This window comes from Amblyomma mixtum, chromosome 4, assembly GCF_055824585.1.
Source record: "Amblyomma mixtum isolate Tamu chromosome 4, ASM5582458v1, whole genome shotgun sequence".
Taxonomy (NCBI): domain Eukaryota; kingdom Metazoa; phylum Arthropoda; class Arachnida; order Ixodida; family Ixodidae; genus Amblyomma; species Amblyomma mixtum.
Window position 1 is genome coordinate 64,253,054 of NC_143015.1, and position 19,008 is coordinate 64,272,061.

The 19,008-nt window shown below is 49.0% G+C and overlaps 1 protein-coding gene and 1 long non-coding RNA gene across 5 annotated transcripts; both read right to left on the reverse strand.

Moving 5' to 3' along the window:
* Nucleotides 1-3,415: 3,415 nt before the first annotated feature.
* On the reverse strand, nucleotides 3,416-4,324 carry LOC149346627 (uncharacterized). Of its 2 annotated transcripts, none has more exons than XR_016292437.1 (2): nucleotides 4,030-4,324; nucleotides 3,416-3,891 (listed from the first exon to the last, which is right to left on the reverse strand). It is a non-coding gene; the product is annotated as an uncharacterized LOC149346627 (long non-coding RNA). The 2 variants fall into 2 exon arrangements; XR_016292436.1 differs by having other exon boundaries at nucleotides 3,971-4,324.
* Nucleotides 4,325-4,643: 319 nt separating this feature from the next.
* Nucleotides 4,644-6,328, reverse strand: LOC149346628 (uncharacterized). Of its 3 annotated transcripts, XM_089586545.1 has the most exons (7): nucleotides 6,146-6,221; nucleotides 5,966-6,076; nucleotides 5,630-5,878; nucleotides 5,400-5,571; nucleotides 5,118-5,266; nucleotides 4,840-5,037; nucleotides 4,644-4,754 (listed from the first exon to the last, which is right to left on the reverse strand). In XM_089586545.1, exons 1-6 carry the CDS (start codon nucleotides 6,207-6,209, stop codon nucleotides 4,856-4,858), a joined length of 927 nt encoding a protein of 308 aa, XP_089442671.1. In that variant the 5' UTR covers nucleotides 6,210-6,221; the 3' UTR covers nucleotides 4,644-4,754; nucleotides 4,840-4,855. The 3 variants fall into 3 exon arrangements, with proteins under 3 accessions (XP_089442671.1, XP_089442669.1, XP_089442670.1); XM_089586543.1 differs by having other exon boundaries at nucleotides 5,966-6,328; XM_089586544.1 differs by lacking the exon at nucleotides 4,644-4,754 and having other exon boundaries at nucleotides 4,843-5,050; nucleotides 5,966-6,328.
* Nucleotides 6,329-19,008: the final 12,680 nt, after the last annotated feature.

Genomic DNA, 19,008 nt, shown 5'->3' on the forward strand with positions numbered 1-19,008 from the left:
AAGAGAACTCATTTTCATCCCTCGTCCATTTGCTGACCACTCCGCCCATCTTAGCACATTTTGACCCGTCGTCTCCCACAGAGGTTCGCACCGACGCCTCCGGATATGGCATCGGCGCCGTCCTAGCCCAACGTCAACAGGGTCAAGATCGAGTCATCGCTTATGCCAGCCGCCTACTTTCAGCCGCAGAGCAAAATTACACCATTACTGAGCGTGAGTGTCTCGCCCTTGTCTGGGCAGTAGCTAAATTCAGACCCTACCTGTTCGGCCCTTCATTCGCTGTTGTCACTGATCGCCATGCTCTCTGTTGGCTGTCTTCACTAAAAGATCCCACCGGTCGCCTTGGTCGCTGGGCATTGCGCCTCCAAGAATACTCATACTCCGTCGTGTACAAGTCAGGGCGCCATCACCAGGACGCTGAATGTTTATCCCGATACCCTGTGGAACCACCTGACCTAGAGGACGCAGAGACCCTGCCCTGCCTCTTAGCTATCTCTGATCTTGCCGATATTGCCAACGAACAGCGCCACGACTCATCTTTACGACCTATCTTTGATGGCATCCGTTCTGCAAACCGATCTCCGTCTCTGAACCTTTATGTGCTCCAGAACGGCATTTTGTATCGCCGAAACCTACGCTCCGATGGCCCTCCGCTCCTGCTCGTGATACCCCAACGTCTACGCTCTTCTGTCCTGGAAGAACTGCACGATCTGCCGACAGCCGGTCACCTTGGCGTGTCCCACACGTACGCTCGGGTGCGGCATCGCTTCTTTTGGCCTGCTCTCTATCGTTCCGTCAAGCGTTACGTGGCCACTTGCGACCTGTGTCAACGTCGGAAAAGGCCCTCCACTTTGCCTGCCGGTCTTCTGCAACCCATCGACATACCTCCGGAACCTTTTCACCGTGTTGGCCTCGACCTTCTTGGCCCTTTTCCAACACGTCCCTCTCCGGCAACAAGTGGATCGCTGTCGCAACTGATTATACGACTCGGTACGCCATCACGCGTGCTTTGCCGTCCAGCTGCGCTACCGATGTCACCGATTTTCTTCTGCAAGACGTCACCCTTCACCACGGCGCCCCTCGTCAACTGCTCACCGACCGCGGTCATTTTCTATCCAGAGTAGTTCACGACATTCTTCGTTCGTGTGACACGCAGCACCAGCTCGCGACAGCTTACCAATGGGCTTACGGAAAGGTTCAACCGCACGCTCACCGACATGTTAGCCATGTACATATCGCCAGACCACCGAGATTGGGACGCAGCCTTGCCTTATGTGACATTTGCATATAACTCTTCCCTTCATGACAGAACAGGCTATTCTCCTTTCTACCTTTTGTTTGGTAGGCATCCCACCTTGCCTTTGGACACACTCATGCCGCCTTCTTCAGCCCCCACCACTGCTTACGCTCGGGACGCCATCTCCCAGGCCACGCTGGCGCGCCAAATAGCACGTAGTAGGCTCCAAGCCTCTCAAGTTTCCCAGAAGTCAGCCTACGACCGCCGTCACCAGGCCGTCGAATTTACCCCAGGATCACTCGTCCTTCTCTGGACGCCCTCTCGCAGCGTCGGTCTCTCCGAGAAGCTCCTTTCGCACTACCGTGGCCCTTACCGTGTCGTGTGCCGTGTTACCGACGTGAACTATGAAATTGCTCCCCTTGAAACCTCGCCATCGTCCTCTGGCGCCACCACCGACATCGTCCACGTCTGTCGCCTTAAACCTTATCACGACGCTCATACGTCGCCGCCCTAACGCCGAGACGGCGTTTCAGCAGCCGGGGGTCCTGAAGTGGGTAGACGACGACCAAGAGCGTGGGAAGAGTAGAAGACGACAACGAAGTTCGGACTGTGTTCTCGGTGCCGCTCGCAGCTGTTCTTCCCTATTTGTAAATATATTGAACCATTGAAATATATTGAAAAATAGTGAACCATTTCGCACCTCATTTTTGCTTCCAATGCGTCACAGCATTTACAGATTGCATGCAGACCATTTTTGGGAATGTGCTTAGTTTATTCAGTGTCTGTGTAGTAGTATAGACAAAGTCTCTGCCTGACAGGCAAGGACAAGCTCGTCCTTGTCATACCTCAGCACCATGAGAGGTTGCTCAACTACACTCACACTCACGGCCACTTGCACTCACTTACACTCATGTCCACTCGCATTCACAAGCACTCATTCACGTCCTCTCACACACTCGCACTAATGTTCACTCACATTCACAACCCGTCACCCAAACTCATGACCACTCACTCAACCGCACAAGCTTCGCTTGTGTGGTTGAAGAGCTAGGCCAAGTAGATCAGGCTCATTGCATGGGTCTGGCCCAATAAAAAAAATTATGGCCCGAGCAGAGCTCTACAGTGCACACGGCCGGCCATAGAAAAAAAAAACGAAGCGTCCACTGCAGTACTCGAGATCCCACCTTACGCTAGTTATTGCTGAGAAGTTGACATCGTGGTTTCAGCAGCAAGCATTGGAACTCTGTGTACAGAGCTCGAGCCGTGTAGGAGGCATGTCAACAGACATCTGCCTTTCTAGCTGTGGTAATGCGAAATTCGATAAAAGGATCGGACACAACTCGTATCGGTTCACTGCACCCGCGAACCTGCGCCCATGCCAACGGTGAACTAGTAAGGTGAACAACAACGAAATATTTCCATTCTCGCGCCAGCGTAATCCTCTGCGTCATTCGTAAATAGACACCGGTATGGTGCCTTATGCTACCTCGAGCGCCTTCGGCAGTGAATATGTAATTCCCTCAGCTATCAACAGAAAAAAAATAAGCACATGCAACAAACTTCACTGTCACGCGGCATTTGCCTCCAATCATGACCACTCATGCTCACAGACGCGAGTGAGGTGATAAGAGTGCACTCACGAGTGAGTGTGCCGACCCACAGTCCTTGTAAATCGTCCAAAGGTAGGCATCCTACGCACCCGAACATGGGATTTCAGCTTTCCACTGGCAGGATAAAGAACTGGATCACCTCATACCACATTTTTGCTTGCAGTGCATCAGAGCTTTTGCACATTGTAATTCATCCAGACCACTTTTTTTTGGAATGTACTAAGCTTATTCAGTCTCCGTGTAGCAAAGACTTATTTGTAATTCAACTGCTCTATAAGAGTTGGTTTAAAAGGCTTACAGAACTGTGGTGGTGGACCAAAACTTTCAGACTTCAACTAACCTGCTGATACATGAACCAACAAGGTGTGAACCTTCCACATCTTCACAAAATTTTGTTCTGCAGCTCATCAAACTGCCATACACAACTGAATTGCAGGAAATGTATTTGCCTAGCAGCGTTTCAAAATCAGTAAGTTAGGTGGCTCCATTGCTCTTTTGCAGCATAATGTATAGCTCTGTATTTCAGCCATGCGATAAAGTACGAAAAGATGCACAAAGCCACTCAGAATAGCAGTTGTAAAATAGTTTATTGACTTGCTTAGATGTATCTGCAGAATCCTTCCGGCACTTGGTAGGTGGCCGGGATCCTGCTCAAATCTGAATGCCTGTTGGTCCGCGGGTGCAAGCACCACTCTTATCACACTTGCCTCAATTGCTCCTCTGCCAGTCAAGGGGAATGTAACTGCAGGTGCACTGAATCAAAGTTTATTCCTGCTAACAGTGTCTTGCAAGTGACTGCACAAATTGCAGAGGAGAACGGCCAGACTGTGATAAGAGCATCCCTATCCGCCAACTGGGATACGCGCTCTCTAGCAGGCAGGTTCTGCCGAGAGAAAAATCTGTGTGATCTGGCTGAACCAGTCATTTTTCTGCAAAAGATGTTGGTTGCCAAGGTGACCATTCAACAAAGGATACGTGTCTTGGCATGTCCATACAATCTGGGGCCGGGTAGACAGGAACCTGGGAATCTGTAGCTGGTTGGACCTGCATGCAAGAAACTTGTAAAAGTATGTGCTGACAAGACGTTCATGTCGACCTCCGTTACAGTAAAGGGGAAACGCACATCTTGCTGCTCGTCAGACAGTTCAGACTTTCAAACACGCTGGATGTTGTCCCCCTCACCTTGGCGAAAGCCGATCGTTGGTGCTGGGAAAGCACTTATGCTGGCTTCTGATGCATCAGAGAAGGATCGCTGACTCTTGGCGCTGCTCATAACTTCCTTGTCAAACTTTCAGGTGCGCTCTGGAAAGGAAATTGGCGCATGATATTGTTCGAAAATACGCCCCGAATGTCATTCATGCAGAAGTTACACATGTTACTCACTGAAAGTTGGAAGTGTTTGCATGGGACACAGTGTGAGTGATGTCATTGGCAGCCATTGGTCCTCATTACACTTGCAAAGTAGGATTCCGAGCCCTGCCACGAAGATGCTATGTCGGCCTCTGGTGCAGCAGAAGGGGGAACACGCATCTTGCAGCTCATCAGACAGTTCAGACTTTCAAACACGCTGGATGTTGTCACCCTCACCTTGGCGAAAGCCGATCGTTGGTGCTGGGAAAGCACTTATGCTGGCTTCTGATGCATCAGAGAAGGATCGCTGACTCTTGGCGCTGCTCATAACTTCCTTCTCAAACTTTCAGGTGCGCTCTGGAAGGGAAATTGGAGCATGATATTGTTCGAAAATACGCCCCGAATGTCATTCATGCAGAAGTTACACATGTTACTCACTGAAAGTTGGAAGTGTTTGCATGGGACACAGTGTGAGTGATGTCATTGGCAGCCATTGGTCCTCATTACACTTGCAAAGTAGGATTCCGAGCCCTGCCACGAAGATGCTATGTCGGCCTCTGGTGCAGCAGAAGGGGGAACACACATCTTGCAGCTCGTCAGACAGTTCAGACTTTCAAACACGCTGGATGTTGTCGCCCTCACCTTGTTTGGTCTAGCCTCACTGGGGACCCAGGCTGAAGCGGGACCTCCTTGCTTCCACAAGGTCCTGAAGAGAAGGCCTTGTGAAGGCCGAGGTCATTGGTGCTGGGAAAGTACTTGTGTTGGCCTCTGATGCATCAGAGAGAGATTGCCAGAGCTCGCTGCTGCTGATAACTTCTTTTACAAGCTTTCCGACATACTCTGGAAATGAAATCTTCACATTACTTCATTCCAAAAGGCTCCCCTCAAGTCACTCATTTGGGATGAAGCATAATACTTACTGTAAGTGGTAGCTGTTTTGATGGGGCACACTGTGTGATGGCCTTTTCGCGCCTTGGTAGTCTTCATCATCCAGCGTGAATTGCCTTCCTTTGTCTTCGCCTGGGACCGGTCTGCATTTTCATTGAAGTGGAGGATGGCAAGCTGCGTCCTGTAAGTTGAGGATATCGCATCGGATGGCAATGCTGCCTAATGATCTGGAGTACGTGGATGTGGTTACGTGCTGACTCTTGGAATAAACCAACTGCCTCTAGACAGAGGACAGAACTACAATATAATATTACCTTGCGAGCATCCCTGCTGGAGAAAATGCCATAGACTTTGGCGCGAAGTCAATCAAGATGCTGTGGAATGCCTCCAGAGCAAACGTTTGGCCATGGGGGGACATCTGTGTGATATCCTCGAGGAGACGCTTGTCCTCAGTGATGTGCTTGAATTGCTCGTATGCCTGGGACTCTTGAGGAAAAGGTATGCTTTAAAACAAGTTCTTTAGACAAGGGCAAAAACAACTCACTGGGGTCCATCCAAACTCTTGTCTCCTCTGGCATGTCGCTGTGGAGACACCTTGGGTACAGTCCACCATGTCCAGAGTGCTGGTTGATGACGTGATTTTTCATACTCCGCCAGACGTCGACGACCAGCTCTGCATTGCCCCCTCCAGCGCGGGCTGCCCAGTACATGTGGTTGGTAGTTGACTGAATCCAGAGGTCCAGCTCCTTGCATCCAGCCCGCTTGCTTGCCGCAGCTAGCTTTTTCTTGACACCTTAATTTTAAAAAGGCATATCAAGGAAGCCTGCAGCACATTCTGTGCAAGCAAGCATCTTTTCAATCATGCTCTCAACTTTCTTACCTTTTGAGATGTGCCAAATGTCAAAGTAGTGCTTGATCTTGGGTTCACGGGTCTGCATGTGCTTTCGTATGGCAGGGTGACGGTCAGTTGTGAGAGACCGGATCTTGATACCTGTGTTATGCATTGTCGGTGGGATAACGATAAATTGTCTACCATATAAACCTTTGTGGCATGCCATACATTTCTCCTTGAAGAATTCCAGCTGCTTGATTAGGCCTTCCTTCTCCATGTTCACGCTGGCCATTGCCTGCTCCGACTGCATGAAGACGGGTTTCAAACATTACATTCCTGTATTTCCACTCTACTTACCAACGGCTTACATAAATATTTATCACTGAATTACTGCAACAACTTTCCACAGACGTGTCTACTGACCTACCCCAGCTGGACCTGGACCGAGTGAAGAATTCTGTTGATCTGCTCAACATGCGTGGTGTATGTCAGGAACTTGGCAGAAAACCCAGGGGAGTCAAATCGTCCATCACCGGTGACATCAACCTCTTGGTTGTTCAACTGGTCCATGAGTTCAGCTTGTTCTTGTAGCCAGATCTGTTCAAATGTTATTCCATTTCTTGACTAGCCCAGTGTAAAATTACAACTTAGTTTGATTGTGCACTACTGCAGCGGTAGTTACTACAAAACAACAAAAAAGTGATGTCAGGAGAAGTGTGTTCGTTTAATCTGAACTTCATTTCTGCCTTCTGGCTAACGAGAATTGAACTTTTTTGAAAACATCTGGTCAAGCTGGGGTAAATATATCAGTATGGTTTGTTGGTCACCTTTTCTATCGCAGGAAAAAGGAGGGCATCCTGATAGTTGTAGAAGGTCCGGTCACTTGGGACCTGCACATTCATGTGGCGCAGCATCCTCAGTGTGGAAGCTACATTTGCTCCTGAAAAAGGAGGTGGCTGGACAGCAGAAGGTTTCCTGCTGCCCTTCCATTGATGACAGGCTGGCTGTTCCACGTCCGGACATGCTCCAGAGGACAGATGCTAATGACATTGATGAAGCTGCCTTTGGTGGTAGTGGTGGTTTCACAAGGCCTCGAGCACTCTGGGCATGTCTGGAACAGCTCCCTCAGACAGCTCTCAAAGACCAAGAACTGCCGTTCTTCTTCTGGGGGGGCCGGTGTACTCTCTGCGGATGACTCACTGGAATCAGAATAGAGCCAACTGTTAGGCCCAAAACCCATGCAGCTGTGAAGAGCCCACCTTTCGGTATCGTCATGGTAGGTTGGAGAGTAGCTGGAGTCAGAGTCTAGCCTGTCACCCTGTGGAGATGTGCAGTCAAGTGGATCACTGCTGCATGTGGCCGGGACGAAGGGTGGAAGCAGCAAGGGCTCCTCTGTGACACGGCCAGGAGAAGTCGCAGCTGGCGTCACTGTAGGGAAACAAATATTTATCCACACAGAATGGACGAAATGCAATAAGGACTTACAGACAGCTTCAGATCTAGTGCTGTGTTCGACAGAACCATTGTCCTGGTACGGACCACTGCTGGCTGCAGCTGTTGAAAGCCTTGCCTCAGAGGGATCTGGTTGAAGATCCTTGCTCTGAAAGATGGTTGTACAAAGGCCGATCAGTCACTTCGGTTTACAAAGCTGGAGGTGGTGCAACATAGCATTTCAGGATTGCTCTACATTCCATGCCTTCACTATAAATACACCGATTTGGGAACTTGATTAGTTTCTATCGGGTGCACGGCATCGTGAATCACAGCATTTACAACCAAACGCCATGTCTGCGCGAAATTTGAGCGCGAACAATGCACCGTTTTAGCCGGCGGAAGCATTGTACGGCGCGCGTAAAATTGCCGAACAAGCTGTATATCAAAGTTTCTAAGCTTATTTAGCCGACCCCACACTTACGAACGCGAAGCACGGAACACTGTTACTTCTTTCGCTTCTGCAAATGATGACCATTCGCGTCATGATACAGCCACGTAACTTTTAGAACAAACTATATCTTCAGCCTGACGCATGTTCGAGTCAGCGATCCTACAGAACGACACTGTCGAGCCATGCTAAGAAAATTAATTCATAGAAATACTTACCAGTACTCTTTGGCGCTTCGGGGCTTGTTGCTCGGTTCCATCGACGACGGGAAGTCGAAGCGTGGGCATAGCGTTCCAACGCAGGCGAGAGTGACTCACGTCGGGCCGATGGAAAGCGCTTATCTCGAAGTGTTCAGAGCAGAAGCGGACACACTTTGGTAGCGTCTCGGTGTTATCGAGCCCCGCGCAACGTAGCCATGCACTACGTCGCGGTTCGTCCTTCGGCAAGGCGAACAAACGTAGGCCCTTGTGCCAATTTTTCTTAGTCCGATGAGGGCACAACATCACCGCACAAACGTCCGGCATCGCGAAAATATCACTCGCGAACCGAACAACACTCGCAACAAAACGCGATGGCGTCCCACAGATCACACGAAAAAGTGTAGATCCAAGGATGTCGCAGGATAGCAAAAGTAGGAAGTGGGGCACACAGGACCTTCTGGGAGTAAGGACCGCGTGCACCAACAACCGACAAGTAAAAGAAGCGAGGCGAGCGCTTCCTCGGAGCAGGCCGAAGCCACCGCGGTAGGGCGCATCACTCCTATGGCAGCAGACGAGGAGAAAACATAGTCCGGCTGCTTCGGGCTTGTTTTTTTTAGTGATACGCTCTATGAACCACAACTATGTCGCGGATTTATCAAATTATTGTATCCTGCGTGTCCAGAAAGAGTAATAGAAATTAGTTCGATTATTTTCGCGGTTTTCATTTCACTTCAGTCAAGTCATTGGCGAAAGCAAATAGTCCGCGCGTAATTTTATTTCTGTTGGCTTATTTTGCGGCTATATTATCTACGAATGCAACTACTTATTCACGGAAACTTAAAAAACAAAATAAATCCAAAGCAAAGCCTCCACAGAGCTGACTGAAAGGCACTCGACGCGTTTGTAGACTCCGCCCATCGTATGAGGCCGAATTCAAAAAAAAAAGGCGGGAGCCGGACGTTAATTAGATTTAATTGAGGAAATCGGCCACACAGGGCAATAAGTCGCAGCTCCTAAGAATGCTGGGAACGTGTACATCAAGTTCCCGCGGCAAAAAGACATGTTCAGAATCCTCTTCAGTGCACCTTTAACTGGCGCCCTAGGTCAGTGGACACCTCACTTGTGCTTTCAGCTACGGGGCGGTATTAACAGATGTGCGCTGCCGCGTTTGCGTTCAGAATGTTGCAGCAGAAACGCGCCACTGGAGCAATAGGAGCACTTAACTGGCGCCCTGGGTCAGTGGACACCTCACTTGTGCTTTCAGCTACGTGGCGGTATTGACAGATGTGCGCTGCTGCGTTTGCGTTCAGAATGTTGCAGCAGAAACGCGGCACTGGAGCAATAGGAGCACTTAACTGGCGCCCTGGGTCAGTGGACACCTCACTTGTGCTTTCAGCTACGTGGCGGTATTGACAGATGTGCGCTGCTGCGTTTGCGTTCAGAATGTTGCAGCAGAAACGAGGCACTGGAGCAATAGGAGAACTTAACTGGCGCCCTAGGTCAGTGGACACCTCACTTGTGCTTTCAGCTACGTGGCGGTATTGACAGATGTGCGCTGCTGTGTTTGCGTTCAGAATGTTGCAGCAGAAACGCGGCACTGGAGCAATAGGAGCACTTAACTGGCGCCCTGGGTCAGTGGACACCTCACTTGTGCTTTCAGCTACGTGGCGGTATTGACAGATGTGCGCTGCTGCGTTTGCGTTCAGAATGTTGCAGCAGAAACGCGGCACTGGAGCAATAGGAGCACTTAACTGGCGCCCTGGGTCAGTGGACACCTCACTTGTGCTTTCAGCTACGTGGCGGTATTGACAGATGTGCGCTGCTGCGTTTGCGTTCAGAATGTTGCAGCAGAAACGCGCCACTGGAGCAATAGGAGCACTTAACTGGCGCCCTGGGTCAGTGGACACCTCACTTGTGCTTTCAGCTACGTGGCGGTATTGACAGATGTGCGCTGCTGCGTTTGCGTTCAGAATGTTGCAGCAGAAACGCGGCACTGGAGCAATAGGAGCACTTAACTGGCGCCCTGGGTCAGTGGACACCTCACTTGTGCTTTCAGCTACGGGGCGGTATTAACAGATGTGCGCTGCTGCGTTTGCGTTCAGAATGTTGCAGCAGAAACGCGGCACTGGAGCAATAGGAGCACTTAACTGGCGCCCTGGGTCAGTGGACACCTCACTTGTGCTTTCAGCTACGTGGCGGTATTGACAGATGTGCGCTGCTGCGTTTGCGTTCAGAATGTTGCAGCAGAAACGCAGCACTGGAGCAATAGGAGCACTTAACTGGCGCCCTGGGTCAGTGGACACCTCACTTGTGCTTTCAGCTACGTGGCGGTATTGACAGATGTGCGCTGCTGCGTTTTGCATTCAGAATGTTGCAGCAGAAACGCGGCACTGGAGCAATAGGAGAACTTAACTGGCGCCCTAGGTCAGTGGACACCTCACTTGTGCTTTCAGCTACGGGGCGGTATTAACAGATGTGCGCTGCTGCGTTTCCGTTCAGAATGTTGCAGCAGAAACGGGCCACTGGAGCAATAGGTAGTTAACGGGCGCCCTGGGTCAGTGGACACCTCACTTGTGCTTTAAGCTACGTGGCGGTATTGACAGATTTGCGCTGCTGCGTTTTCGTTCAATGTTTTGGCAGAAACCGCACTGGAGCAATTGGCACCCGGTGTAGTGGCTCAGTCGTTAAGGAGCTCGTCTACCGAGCCGGAGTACTGGGTTCAAACCCGACCATGGCGGCCACCTTTCGATGGAGGCGGAACGTAAAAGGCGCCCGTGTGATGTGAGATGTCAGTGGACGTTGATGATCCCGAGGTGGACAAAATTATTTCAGAGGCCTTCACTATCGCACCTTTCTCTCTCTTTCTTCTTTCAGTCCTACCTTCGTGTTTTCCCTTACGGTGCAGTTCTGGCGTCCATCGAGGTATGTAGGACAGATACTGCGCCATTTCTTTTCCAAAAAAAAAACAAATATTTAACCCAATTCATGGGTTCACTGAGGTTGTGGGTGTCAAAGATGTAGACTCCGTTGATTTTGAGGTAACGAAAAGCGCTTAGCTGGCCTCCCCTGTGTGCGTGGACGCCACATTCGCACTTTCACCTAAGTGGTGATGGTGTCGACCGGCAGAAATCTGCTATCGCATAATAAGCCGTGCTTAGCAGTGCTAAACCACCAGAAAGTTTTGAGCCGTTTAACAAGAAATACCAACTGAAAAAATAAAGAAACGAATATACATCAAACCTGTTGGCAAGCCCAGAATTCTAGGTATAGGAGTACCAACAAGATACTACTTGTTACTACAGCTTCTTCCTTAACGTTTCTAAAATTCAAGCGCTCTTAGAAATGAATAATTTCCACGCTGAGCGGACCCCCAATGCAGCGAATTCCTAGAAGGGCAAAAAACATGTTGCAGGCGCCTGGTAGGTCAAGTTGCTACAGATAAAAACTTGCCCTTTCACGGCTGACATTTTCTCTCTCCGAGATTTTCTTTTATGGCAGAGCACATTGTCATGATATAAATGACACTGAAGACGAGCTGCAGTCGTCCTCTGGCAAACTATTGCTTCATTTGTCAACAGAAAACGCATCAATTAAAATGAAAACGGAATATTTATAACATGCTGCAATACGCGAAAACTCTTCTAAAAGATTTGCCGCCACCCGCTGTTGCAAACACCGGCTAATTAATTTTTTGGCACTTATTTTCCAGACAGCCCACATAGGTTATCCTCATTGCCTCTTTAAAAAAAAACGATATTATTAAAGGCACAGCCAGTGCCACGAGGTGAAATAAAAATTTACATACGTCACTCTGAAAAAACATCGCATGTATGCGCATTCAACTCTTTGAGTATCATATTAGAATTAGGTCCAAAATAGTGTGCAAGCAAGCAAAGAGATGACAGAAAAGGAACAAAGCAGCGCTGGCTTTAAGGCGGATGTAGTCATTGCATAAAAATAGGCAAGGGGAGGCACGTGCCTGTAACGCAAGATAACCGATAAGAATAAATTTTAACTGAGCGGGTTCCAAAAAAAGGCAAGCGAAGCATGCGCTGGCAGAATATAATGTAGCGGTAGATATGTGGACTGGATTAGATTTGAATACATTTATTCACCACCAGAAAGCGGTTTAAGGTGAGATTTTGGTCGCGCTATAGATGGCCGTCAGCCCGTGGCTTACGGTGACCTCGTTGGCTGGCTCCACTTCCAGGAGTTGGGTCTCCGGATCCGGGCTGAGCAGCACGGCCTCCAACTGCTCGGAAGTTAGGCGCTGAACCACGCTCCGCAGCAGTGCCTCCCAGGCTTCTCTACTTTCAATATTGTCCCATGCGCCCGGAGATCTCGGGCATCCTCGAATTATGTGGTCGGGGTCTCCCTCGCTCCGCAGGTCTTAAATTTATCGTCTTTCCTATCGTCTACCTAAGTGCGAATTAGCCAGACAGGGCTCGCAAAATTTTCGGCCTGTAATCGTCGTCAGGAGACGAACTATTTATTGTTTCAGCTTCGATCCGGTGGTGGAACCAGATGTCTTCTTCACCTATAGTTCTGGACGATTTCCGCGTACGTTTGCAAGCGTTCGTCCATCCCCTGGCAGTCGGGTGACTCAACGGTTACCCGGGAGTAGAGACCCAGTGGGCCGCCTGGCTACTGAAGATAGATGTGTGTGCTGGGTCCAAAATTAAGGCGATCATGAGGTCGATTTTGGCTGCGTTCAGGATGCGAGCCGTTTCCGGAGAGACCCTACCTTTTCCGATGTTGCAGATTGCAGTTTTCCTGTCGTTAAGAATCAAATTAGCCTTGGTTCCGGCACAAGTGACCGCTCTTGCGGCCTCCTCAGCTGTATCTACGTTTCTACTCCTAATGGAGGCGGCAACGACTGGTGCACCTCGGCCGTCGACTGCCGAGGCGACTGCCGCCCCCGACTGGCACTCCCTGAGGCCACGTAGGCTACCTCTCCTGCTCTAAATTTCCCGGCCATTTTAGCCAGCGACTCCGCCCTTTCCTCCCGCCTTTCCCTATGGTGTTCTGTGTGCATGTTGTGGGGGACGCATTATGATATTATCGCGGCATTGTGGCGCGATAATATCAGCGTGTATAGAAGTTTCGGCCGACCCATTAAAAAATTGTCCGGCCCATACTCGTCCTCTCATTCTTTAGATCTGGGCGATTCGCACCGCCTCGGCAAGTTGAGTCCAACTATTATGAGCCCCCATTTCTAACAGGCGGTCTGTAGAGATAGGCATGGGTAGGCTCAGCGCCCTCTTGACGCCACGCCTAATGAGTGCGTAGTTCCTATCTTTCTCGCTCGCACTAGTATCGAGAAACGGCGTGGTGTAGCGTACTCTGCTAACGACCTAGGCCTGCGTCAATTTCAGAAGGCTACGGTCTTTGAAGCCTCTGCCCTTGAGCGCGACCCTCCTGAAGATCCCTGCACGCGGCCCAGACGGAGTTATGAAAAAAATATTAAGGAATCTGGACGACACGTCTACAACAGCACTCACCGAATACATGCAGGAGGTGAGGAGTGGCGGCCGTCGCCCTCAACAATGAAAAATTGCAAAATTGGTACTAATCCCAAACCCGCTAAACCACCCAAATTGGACAATCTCAGGTCCATTTTCCTAACTTATAGAATGGAAGGGAGGCTTGTGAGATGCGTGATTCAGGCCAGACTGACGCACTTTACCGAGCAGAACGAACTATGTACGCTGAAGATGGTCGGGTTCCAGCCCAACTTATGCAAGCAGGACGTGGTGCTTCGTTTACCACACGACATTATAAATTCGAGATCCAAAGACGAGAAGGTAATTCTATGTTTAGATCTAACCAAAGCCTTCGACAATAATAAGCAGACAACAATCGACTTGTTGGTACAGGGGACATCAACGCACCTCATATGGCTTGGAGCTATGATAGACGCACCCCAAAAGGCTATTCATTCCTGTAAGCAACATACAGGGAAGGCCTCCACCTGAGCGCAGACCTCGCTATAATGCATATGCAGTCGCGTTTGTGGAGACAACACACCGTATTTCTCCTTTGCGAAGAATGTCCACATGGTCACCTGGACACATCTAGGCGAGGCGTTAGGCATTGATCACTATATCCTCAGTACAGACGTCTCCACGCCCGAGTTCAGAAGAATACTCGGAGACACCAAAATCACAAATAGGGACAACTTCCAAAAAACTTCACCCCCCCCCCCCTCGAAGGAGGGAGCGCCAACATCAGAGAATGGACACAACACTTGAGGGAAGAACACACAACCAGCCCTCAAGTGACCCATACAGCGTACAGCCTCAGCACATGATACAGATCGCCATCTCGTCGCGTTAAGGCAGGATAGAGAAAAACTCATTGAACGATGGAAGCCTCAATGTCCCGACAAAGAACTCAAACTTCGCACAGCCTCTCTCACGGAGGAAGCCCAAGAATACTCGACGCAATTGGCAAGACAAAGTTGGGCCCCGTTCTGTTCATCCCTTAAGGACACCCTGAGCACCGCCCAGGCATGGACAATCCTCTGCAGTATAATTGAACCTGATAAAACCAAAACGGCTACAGATCGAACGCTTCAAACAATTGCAAATCCCTTGGCACGGAAGAGGCGCTGCCAGAAGATGTCTTGACGCGCTATGTAGGCGACACTCTCATCCTTCCCTGTATGCTTCGTTACACCGGCCACCCCAATATTACGCTGGACGCCCTATTACAGTGACAGAGGTCCGAGCGGTAGTTCACGCCTCGCAGCGAAACAGTGCCCCCTAAGACGACCAAACAAATGCCATCATTGGTAACCTCAGATGAGATCACAGTCAGGCTCTCACGAACTAGTCCAACAACGAGCTATGGGATAAAGGAATGGATCCCAAACAAGGCAAGAAGCCTACATTGGATACACAATACCAATTCTCTTAACGTCTTGCATAGACAAACTTTACTAATGGGTCGTCCATACCCGGCTTCAAAATTACACCTAGAACAACAACCTCTTTCTCCCCATCATGATTAGATTTCGGCCGGGCCCCTGGGCTCAAGACGCTTTCCTGCTAATAAGAGAAGAGGTCCTCACAATTATCCCCAAAGGTCAAGAGCACATCATTCTCACCTTCGATCTGAAGGGCGCCTCTGATAACATCCCGAACGAAACAATCCTTCAAAGCATCATTAACCTTAACTGCGGCGAAAAGGTCTTTTCCTACGCACCAGCATTCCACACGGAACGCACAGCGACAATACGGATAGGCCAAACGCGCTCCGAGGCTCGAGAAATGCCACACAAAGACACGCAGCAGGGATCTGTCATACCACCCCTGCTCTTCAACATCGCGATGATCAAGCTCGCTCAGTTCAGTTCAGTTTATTTCTTACAAGTAGAGGGCATATACGAGGTGCGGCTTGAATGCGTTAACATTATAAGGCTACAAGTATCGGCTCCGAGAAGGCAAAACAATTTACGTGCTAACGTTGTCCAGTGGAATTATATGCAGAGACGGCGCGAATAAATGAGTTTCGCTTCCTCCCTCTGCTGAAAAAAAGTTCTATGATGCAATAACCTCATAGAGGCTTCATCATAGAATATCATACAATCTGAATGATATATCATACAATTTGTATGATATTGTATGTCATCTCTAAGATGATATTATGATTTTACAGAAATGTATGACATTTGTACGATAATTTTCTATGATTTGCATGATACGTCTATGATATTTGTATGATAAACTGCATGAGTATATTGCATCATACAACTTTTTTTCAGCAGGGCTTATATCCCTGCAGGTTAAACTGCCTGAATCGCGCACTGTGCCTTGGATATTGTCGTCTTGATCAAGTTTAACCACGCTCGATAGTCCAAACGCAAGAGCAAGCCAAAGGATGAACACGCGTGACTCGACCAAACACTTGACCCGACTTTACATCGCATTTAAACGAATGGATAAAACCCAAAATGATTTCAAAGAATCTGAAAACATGCAGAACAACCATAATCCGTTTGTTTTAAACTGCCAGCCTCTTGCGCTGTGCACTAGCTTGCCCAGCTGCGTACAGAGGGCGTCACAAATACATGACACACGCGCTAGTTTACGTCCCTGTGCAAAGAAGGCGCCACTATTGATAGTGCTATGAAATCTGAGCACAGATGCTAACGCGTTCCCTTGTGCATCAGCTCATTGAGCGGCCTTGAATATATTCCATAGAATGTTTAAGTTGCTTTATTTTGCTCTGTTACTGTTGCACACCCGCCAACAGGACACTGGCAAGAAATATGGCCTGGAAGTTCCAGTGTCATCTTTTTCGCGGCCCCAGGCTTGTGCTGCCTTTTACAGGGGCCAAAATAACCCATTTTCGGTATTCCTCACGGATCTTTCGCATATTCGTTTATAATGCAATTTTATGAAGAAGTCGAAGCGAAACCTAGACGAGGTGAAGATAACAAAACACATAACCCATCCTCCAGCGTCTTCTCTCCCATCGCTCGTCCAGATTTCGCGCTCACTTCTTTTCATCATGCTGCACCAGCTAGCCCCGCAGCATGCTCACCTGAAATGCCCTTCTTCGATCCTGACCGCATGACTTCGTCTACGTCAAGTGATCACACAGGATATTGCGCATTTCTGAGGGCGTTACCTTCCCCGGTAAACCTGGATCTCTATCTGGCGAATAGTTCAGCGCAGAAGTTGTCGCCTGCCACATATCGCCTTAAATACTTTTTACTACAAAACTTCATATATTGGCGCTGTATAATTAATTGCTGCTACTGTGAATGCTATTCCAGGGTGTCGATAGCTGAAAAAAAAAGCACGCCGCTTTGTATCTCGGCATGTTTCAACACTTGAGTCCGAAACTTAACATCGCTAACTAGTTTCTTTCGGCTGGGAGTAACCCGCCTTGTTCAAACCGACTATGAGCTACTAGGCCCAAGTTTACACCGTTGCGATAAAGCTTATCCTTCTTTTGTTATTAAAAAGTAAAAACAATGCGTGCATATTTAACTGTAGCTATATACCTGTTCCACTTGTTAGATCGATAAGCCCACCCTTGGTGCCTCGCTGTCTTTTGGCACGATTTTACAGGAAAGAGTACTAAAGGCCGTTAAATCCCCTCGCTCAGCAGGTTGCGGCTTTACTCGGAAAGGACTCCGGCTGTATCACCCTCTGAGCGCAAATCTCGGCTACCCTTCGCAACGCTATTTTATCATCGAGTGCCGCTTTACGAGAAGACGCCATGGATACTGCTCGCCACCACCGTGAATTCAATTTGCCCATTCGACTCAACTCTGAAAACTGGAAGCGAAGACGGGCCTGGCTAAGCCTAACGCCGACGTACGTAATCGAGGCGACGGACGTTGCTGCCGCCTCGAAGCAACTCCAGCTGGGCTCTAGGCTCGTCGGGCATAGAGATCTGGGTAGCCGGCGAAGCCATGGACCCGGCCGAATGCCAAGGCGAGAGTTGAATAGACACCTACATCAAATCAAGCGACATTCTCTGGCATGGAGTACTGTCACAGAAAAGGTGTGCCATACTCATCACCCGTGCAAACGGTCACCCAAGGCAAACGCCTTCCTTTCCTGCCGCCACTCCCCTCAAAAGACATCAAAATCATCTTCCACCCACGAAGGGGCCTCGACGTCGTTAAATAGGGAGCTATCAAACTTGTACACGACATTCGAGCCACAGCTCGCACAGGGCTAATGCCTTCTGCAGACTCTGGGGGCAGAACCAGAGCTATTTTAAAAGATCTTCATGATCAGTACGTGAAGCCACGACAATAACTGTATCTACTACCAAGCGCAGGAAACCACCCCTGATGGAATAAGCTTCGAGGTACCAGCCAACGCAGGCACCTCGGCAAGTACATCAGGAGCACCCATCTCAGATTTGAAGGCCCTACGGAGAGTCACTTTCCATCATAATTTGCAACACTTGCTGCAAATTTTTACGCTGAGGTGCACAGGTACAAAACATATAAAAAATAAAGGCTACGTAAATATCAACTAAATTGTTAGCATACAGGACTTTTAGCCTGAGAAGGATAGTTTGTTAAAGTAGTTAAAGAACTCATGGTGCGTTTCGCAACGACGCGGCGGCGTCGGGACGGGTGCCATAGAATGAAATGAAATTGTTCAGTTAACGGGCAGACGTTGACGTAAGTACCACAGTCGGCCTTTTCTTATACCGCTTGTTCTGAGACACTACGGAAACAGCAATTTTGTCCTAGTGGGTGCATTCTGATCGAAAATCTGTATATTGCGATGATAGAAACATGTTATCCATAAAGATACGTAAGCGGCCGAACTTCCGTTACCACAACCTGAGTTTGCTTCTGTTTTCAAGATTATCCCCTCTCCGTCGCGGCCGCGCATCGCAGCAAAGTGGCGCAGAAGGAAAGCGACCTGGAGGAGCTCATTCACGTAGTATAACGTTTCGCTTGGATGGGCAGCTAATACCGACGTATTGTGTCTCCGAAGCACGCGGCCATGCACTCGCGTGTTCACACTTAAAGGGTCAGTCTACTCACCGAGATGAGTGTATAAATAATGGCATATTCTGGTAGTTGGCACCCTATAACATCAATAATGAGGGGTCTGCGCCCGGTTTAGGCAGGAATTTATATTTTATTTCGGTGTTAAAAGTCGCGTAAAAACGCATGGTGGCGACCCCAAACGTTCATTTTGTTCAAGAAAGTGGTAGTCTTTTTTTGTAGAAGCATAAGTGAATATACTACGTACCATTTGTATGCCCCAATGTCAGAGAAACGCACGTTTTGTTCTAGTAAACTGTAGAAGGCGTACCGCTCGCTTTTTCTGTAAATCACATGAATATTTATAGTTACACGTACGCAAAACGCAGGCACATTCCCACTTTTAGTTCAGCGTATGCTAGCAGCGACGCAAAAATAAACTTAGCCTATAGTGGCGCCATCTGGTCGTCAGGACGGGAACCATTGCTGTAAACAACCCGACTCTCCACTTAAGCCTAGGAGCGGCAGAATCGTCACCCTA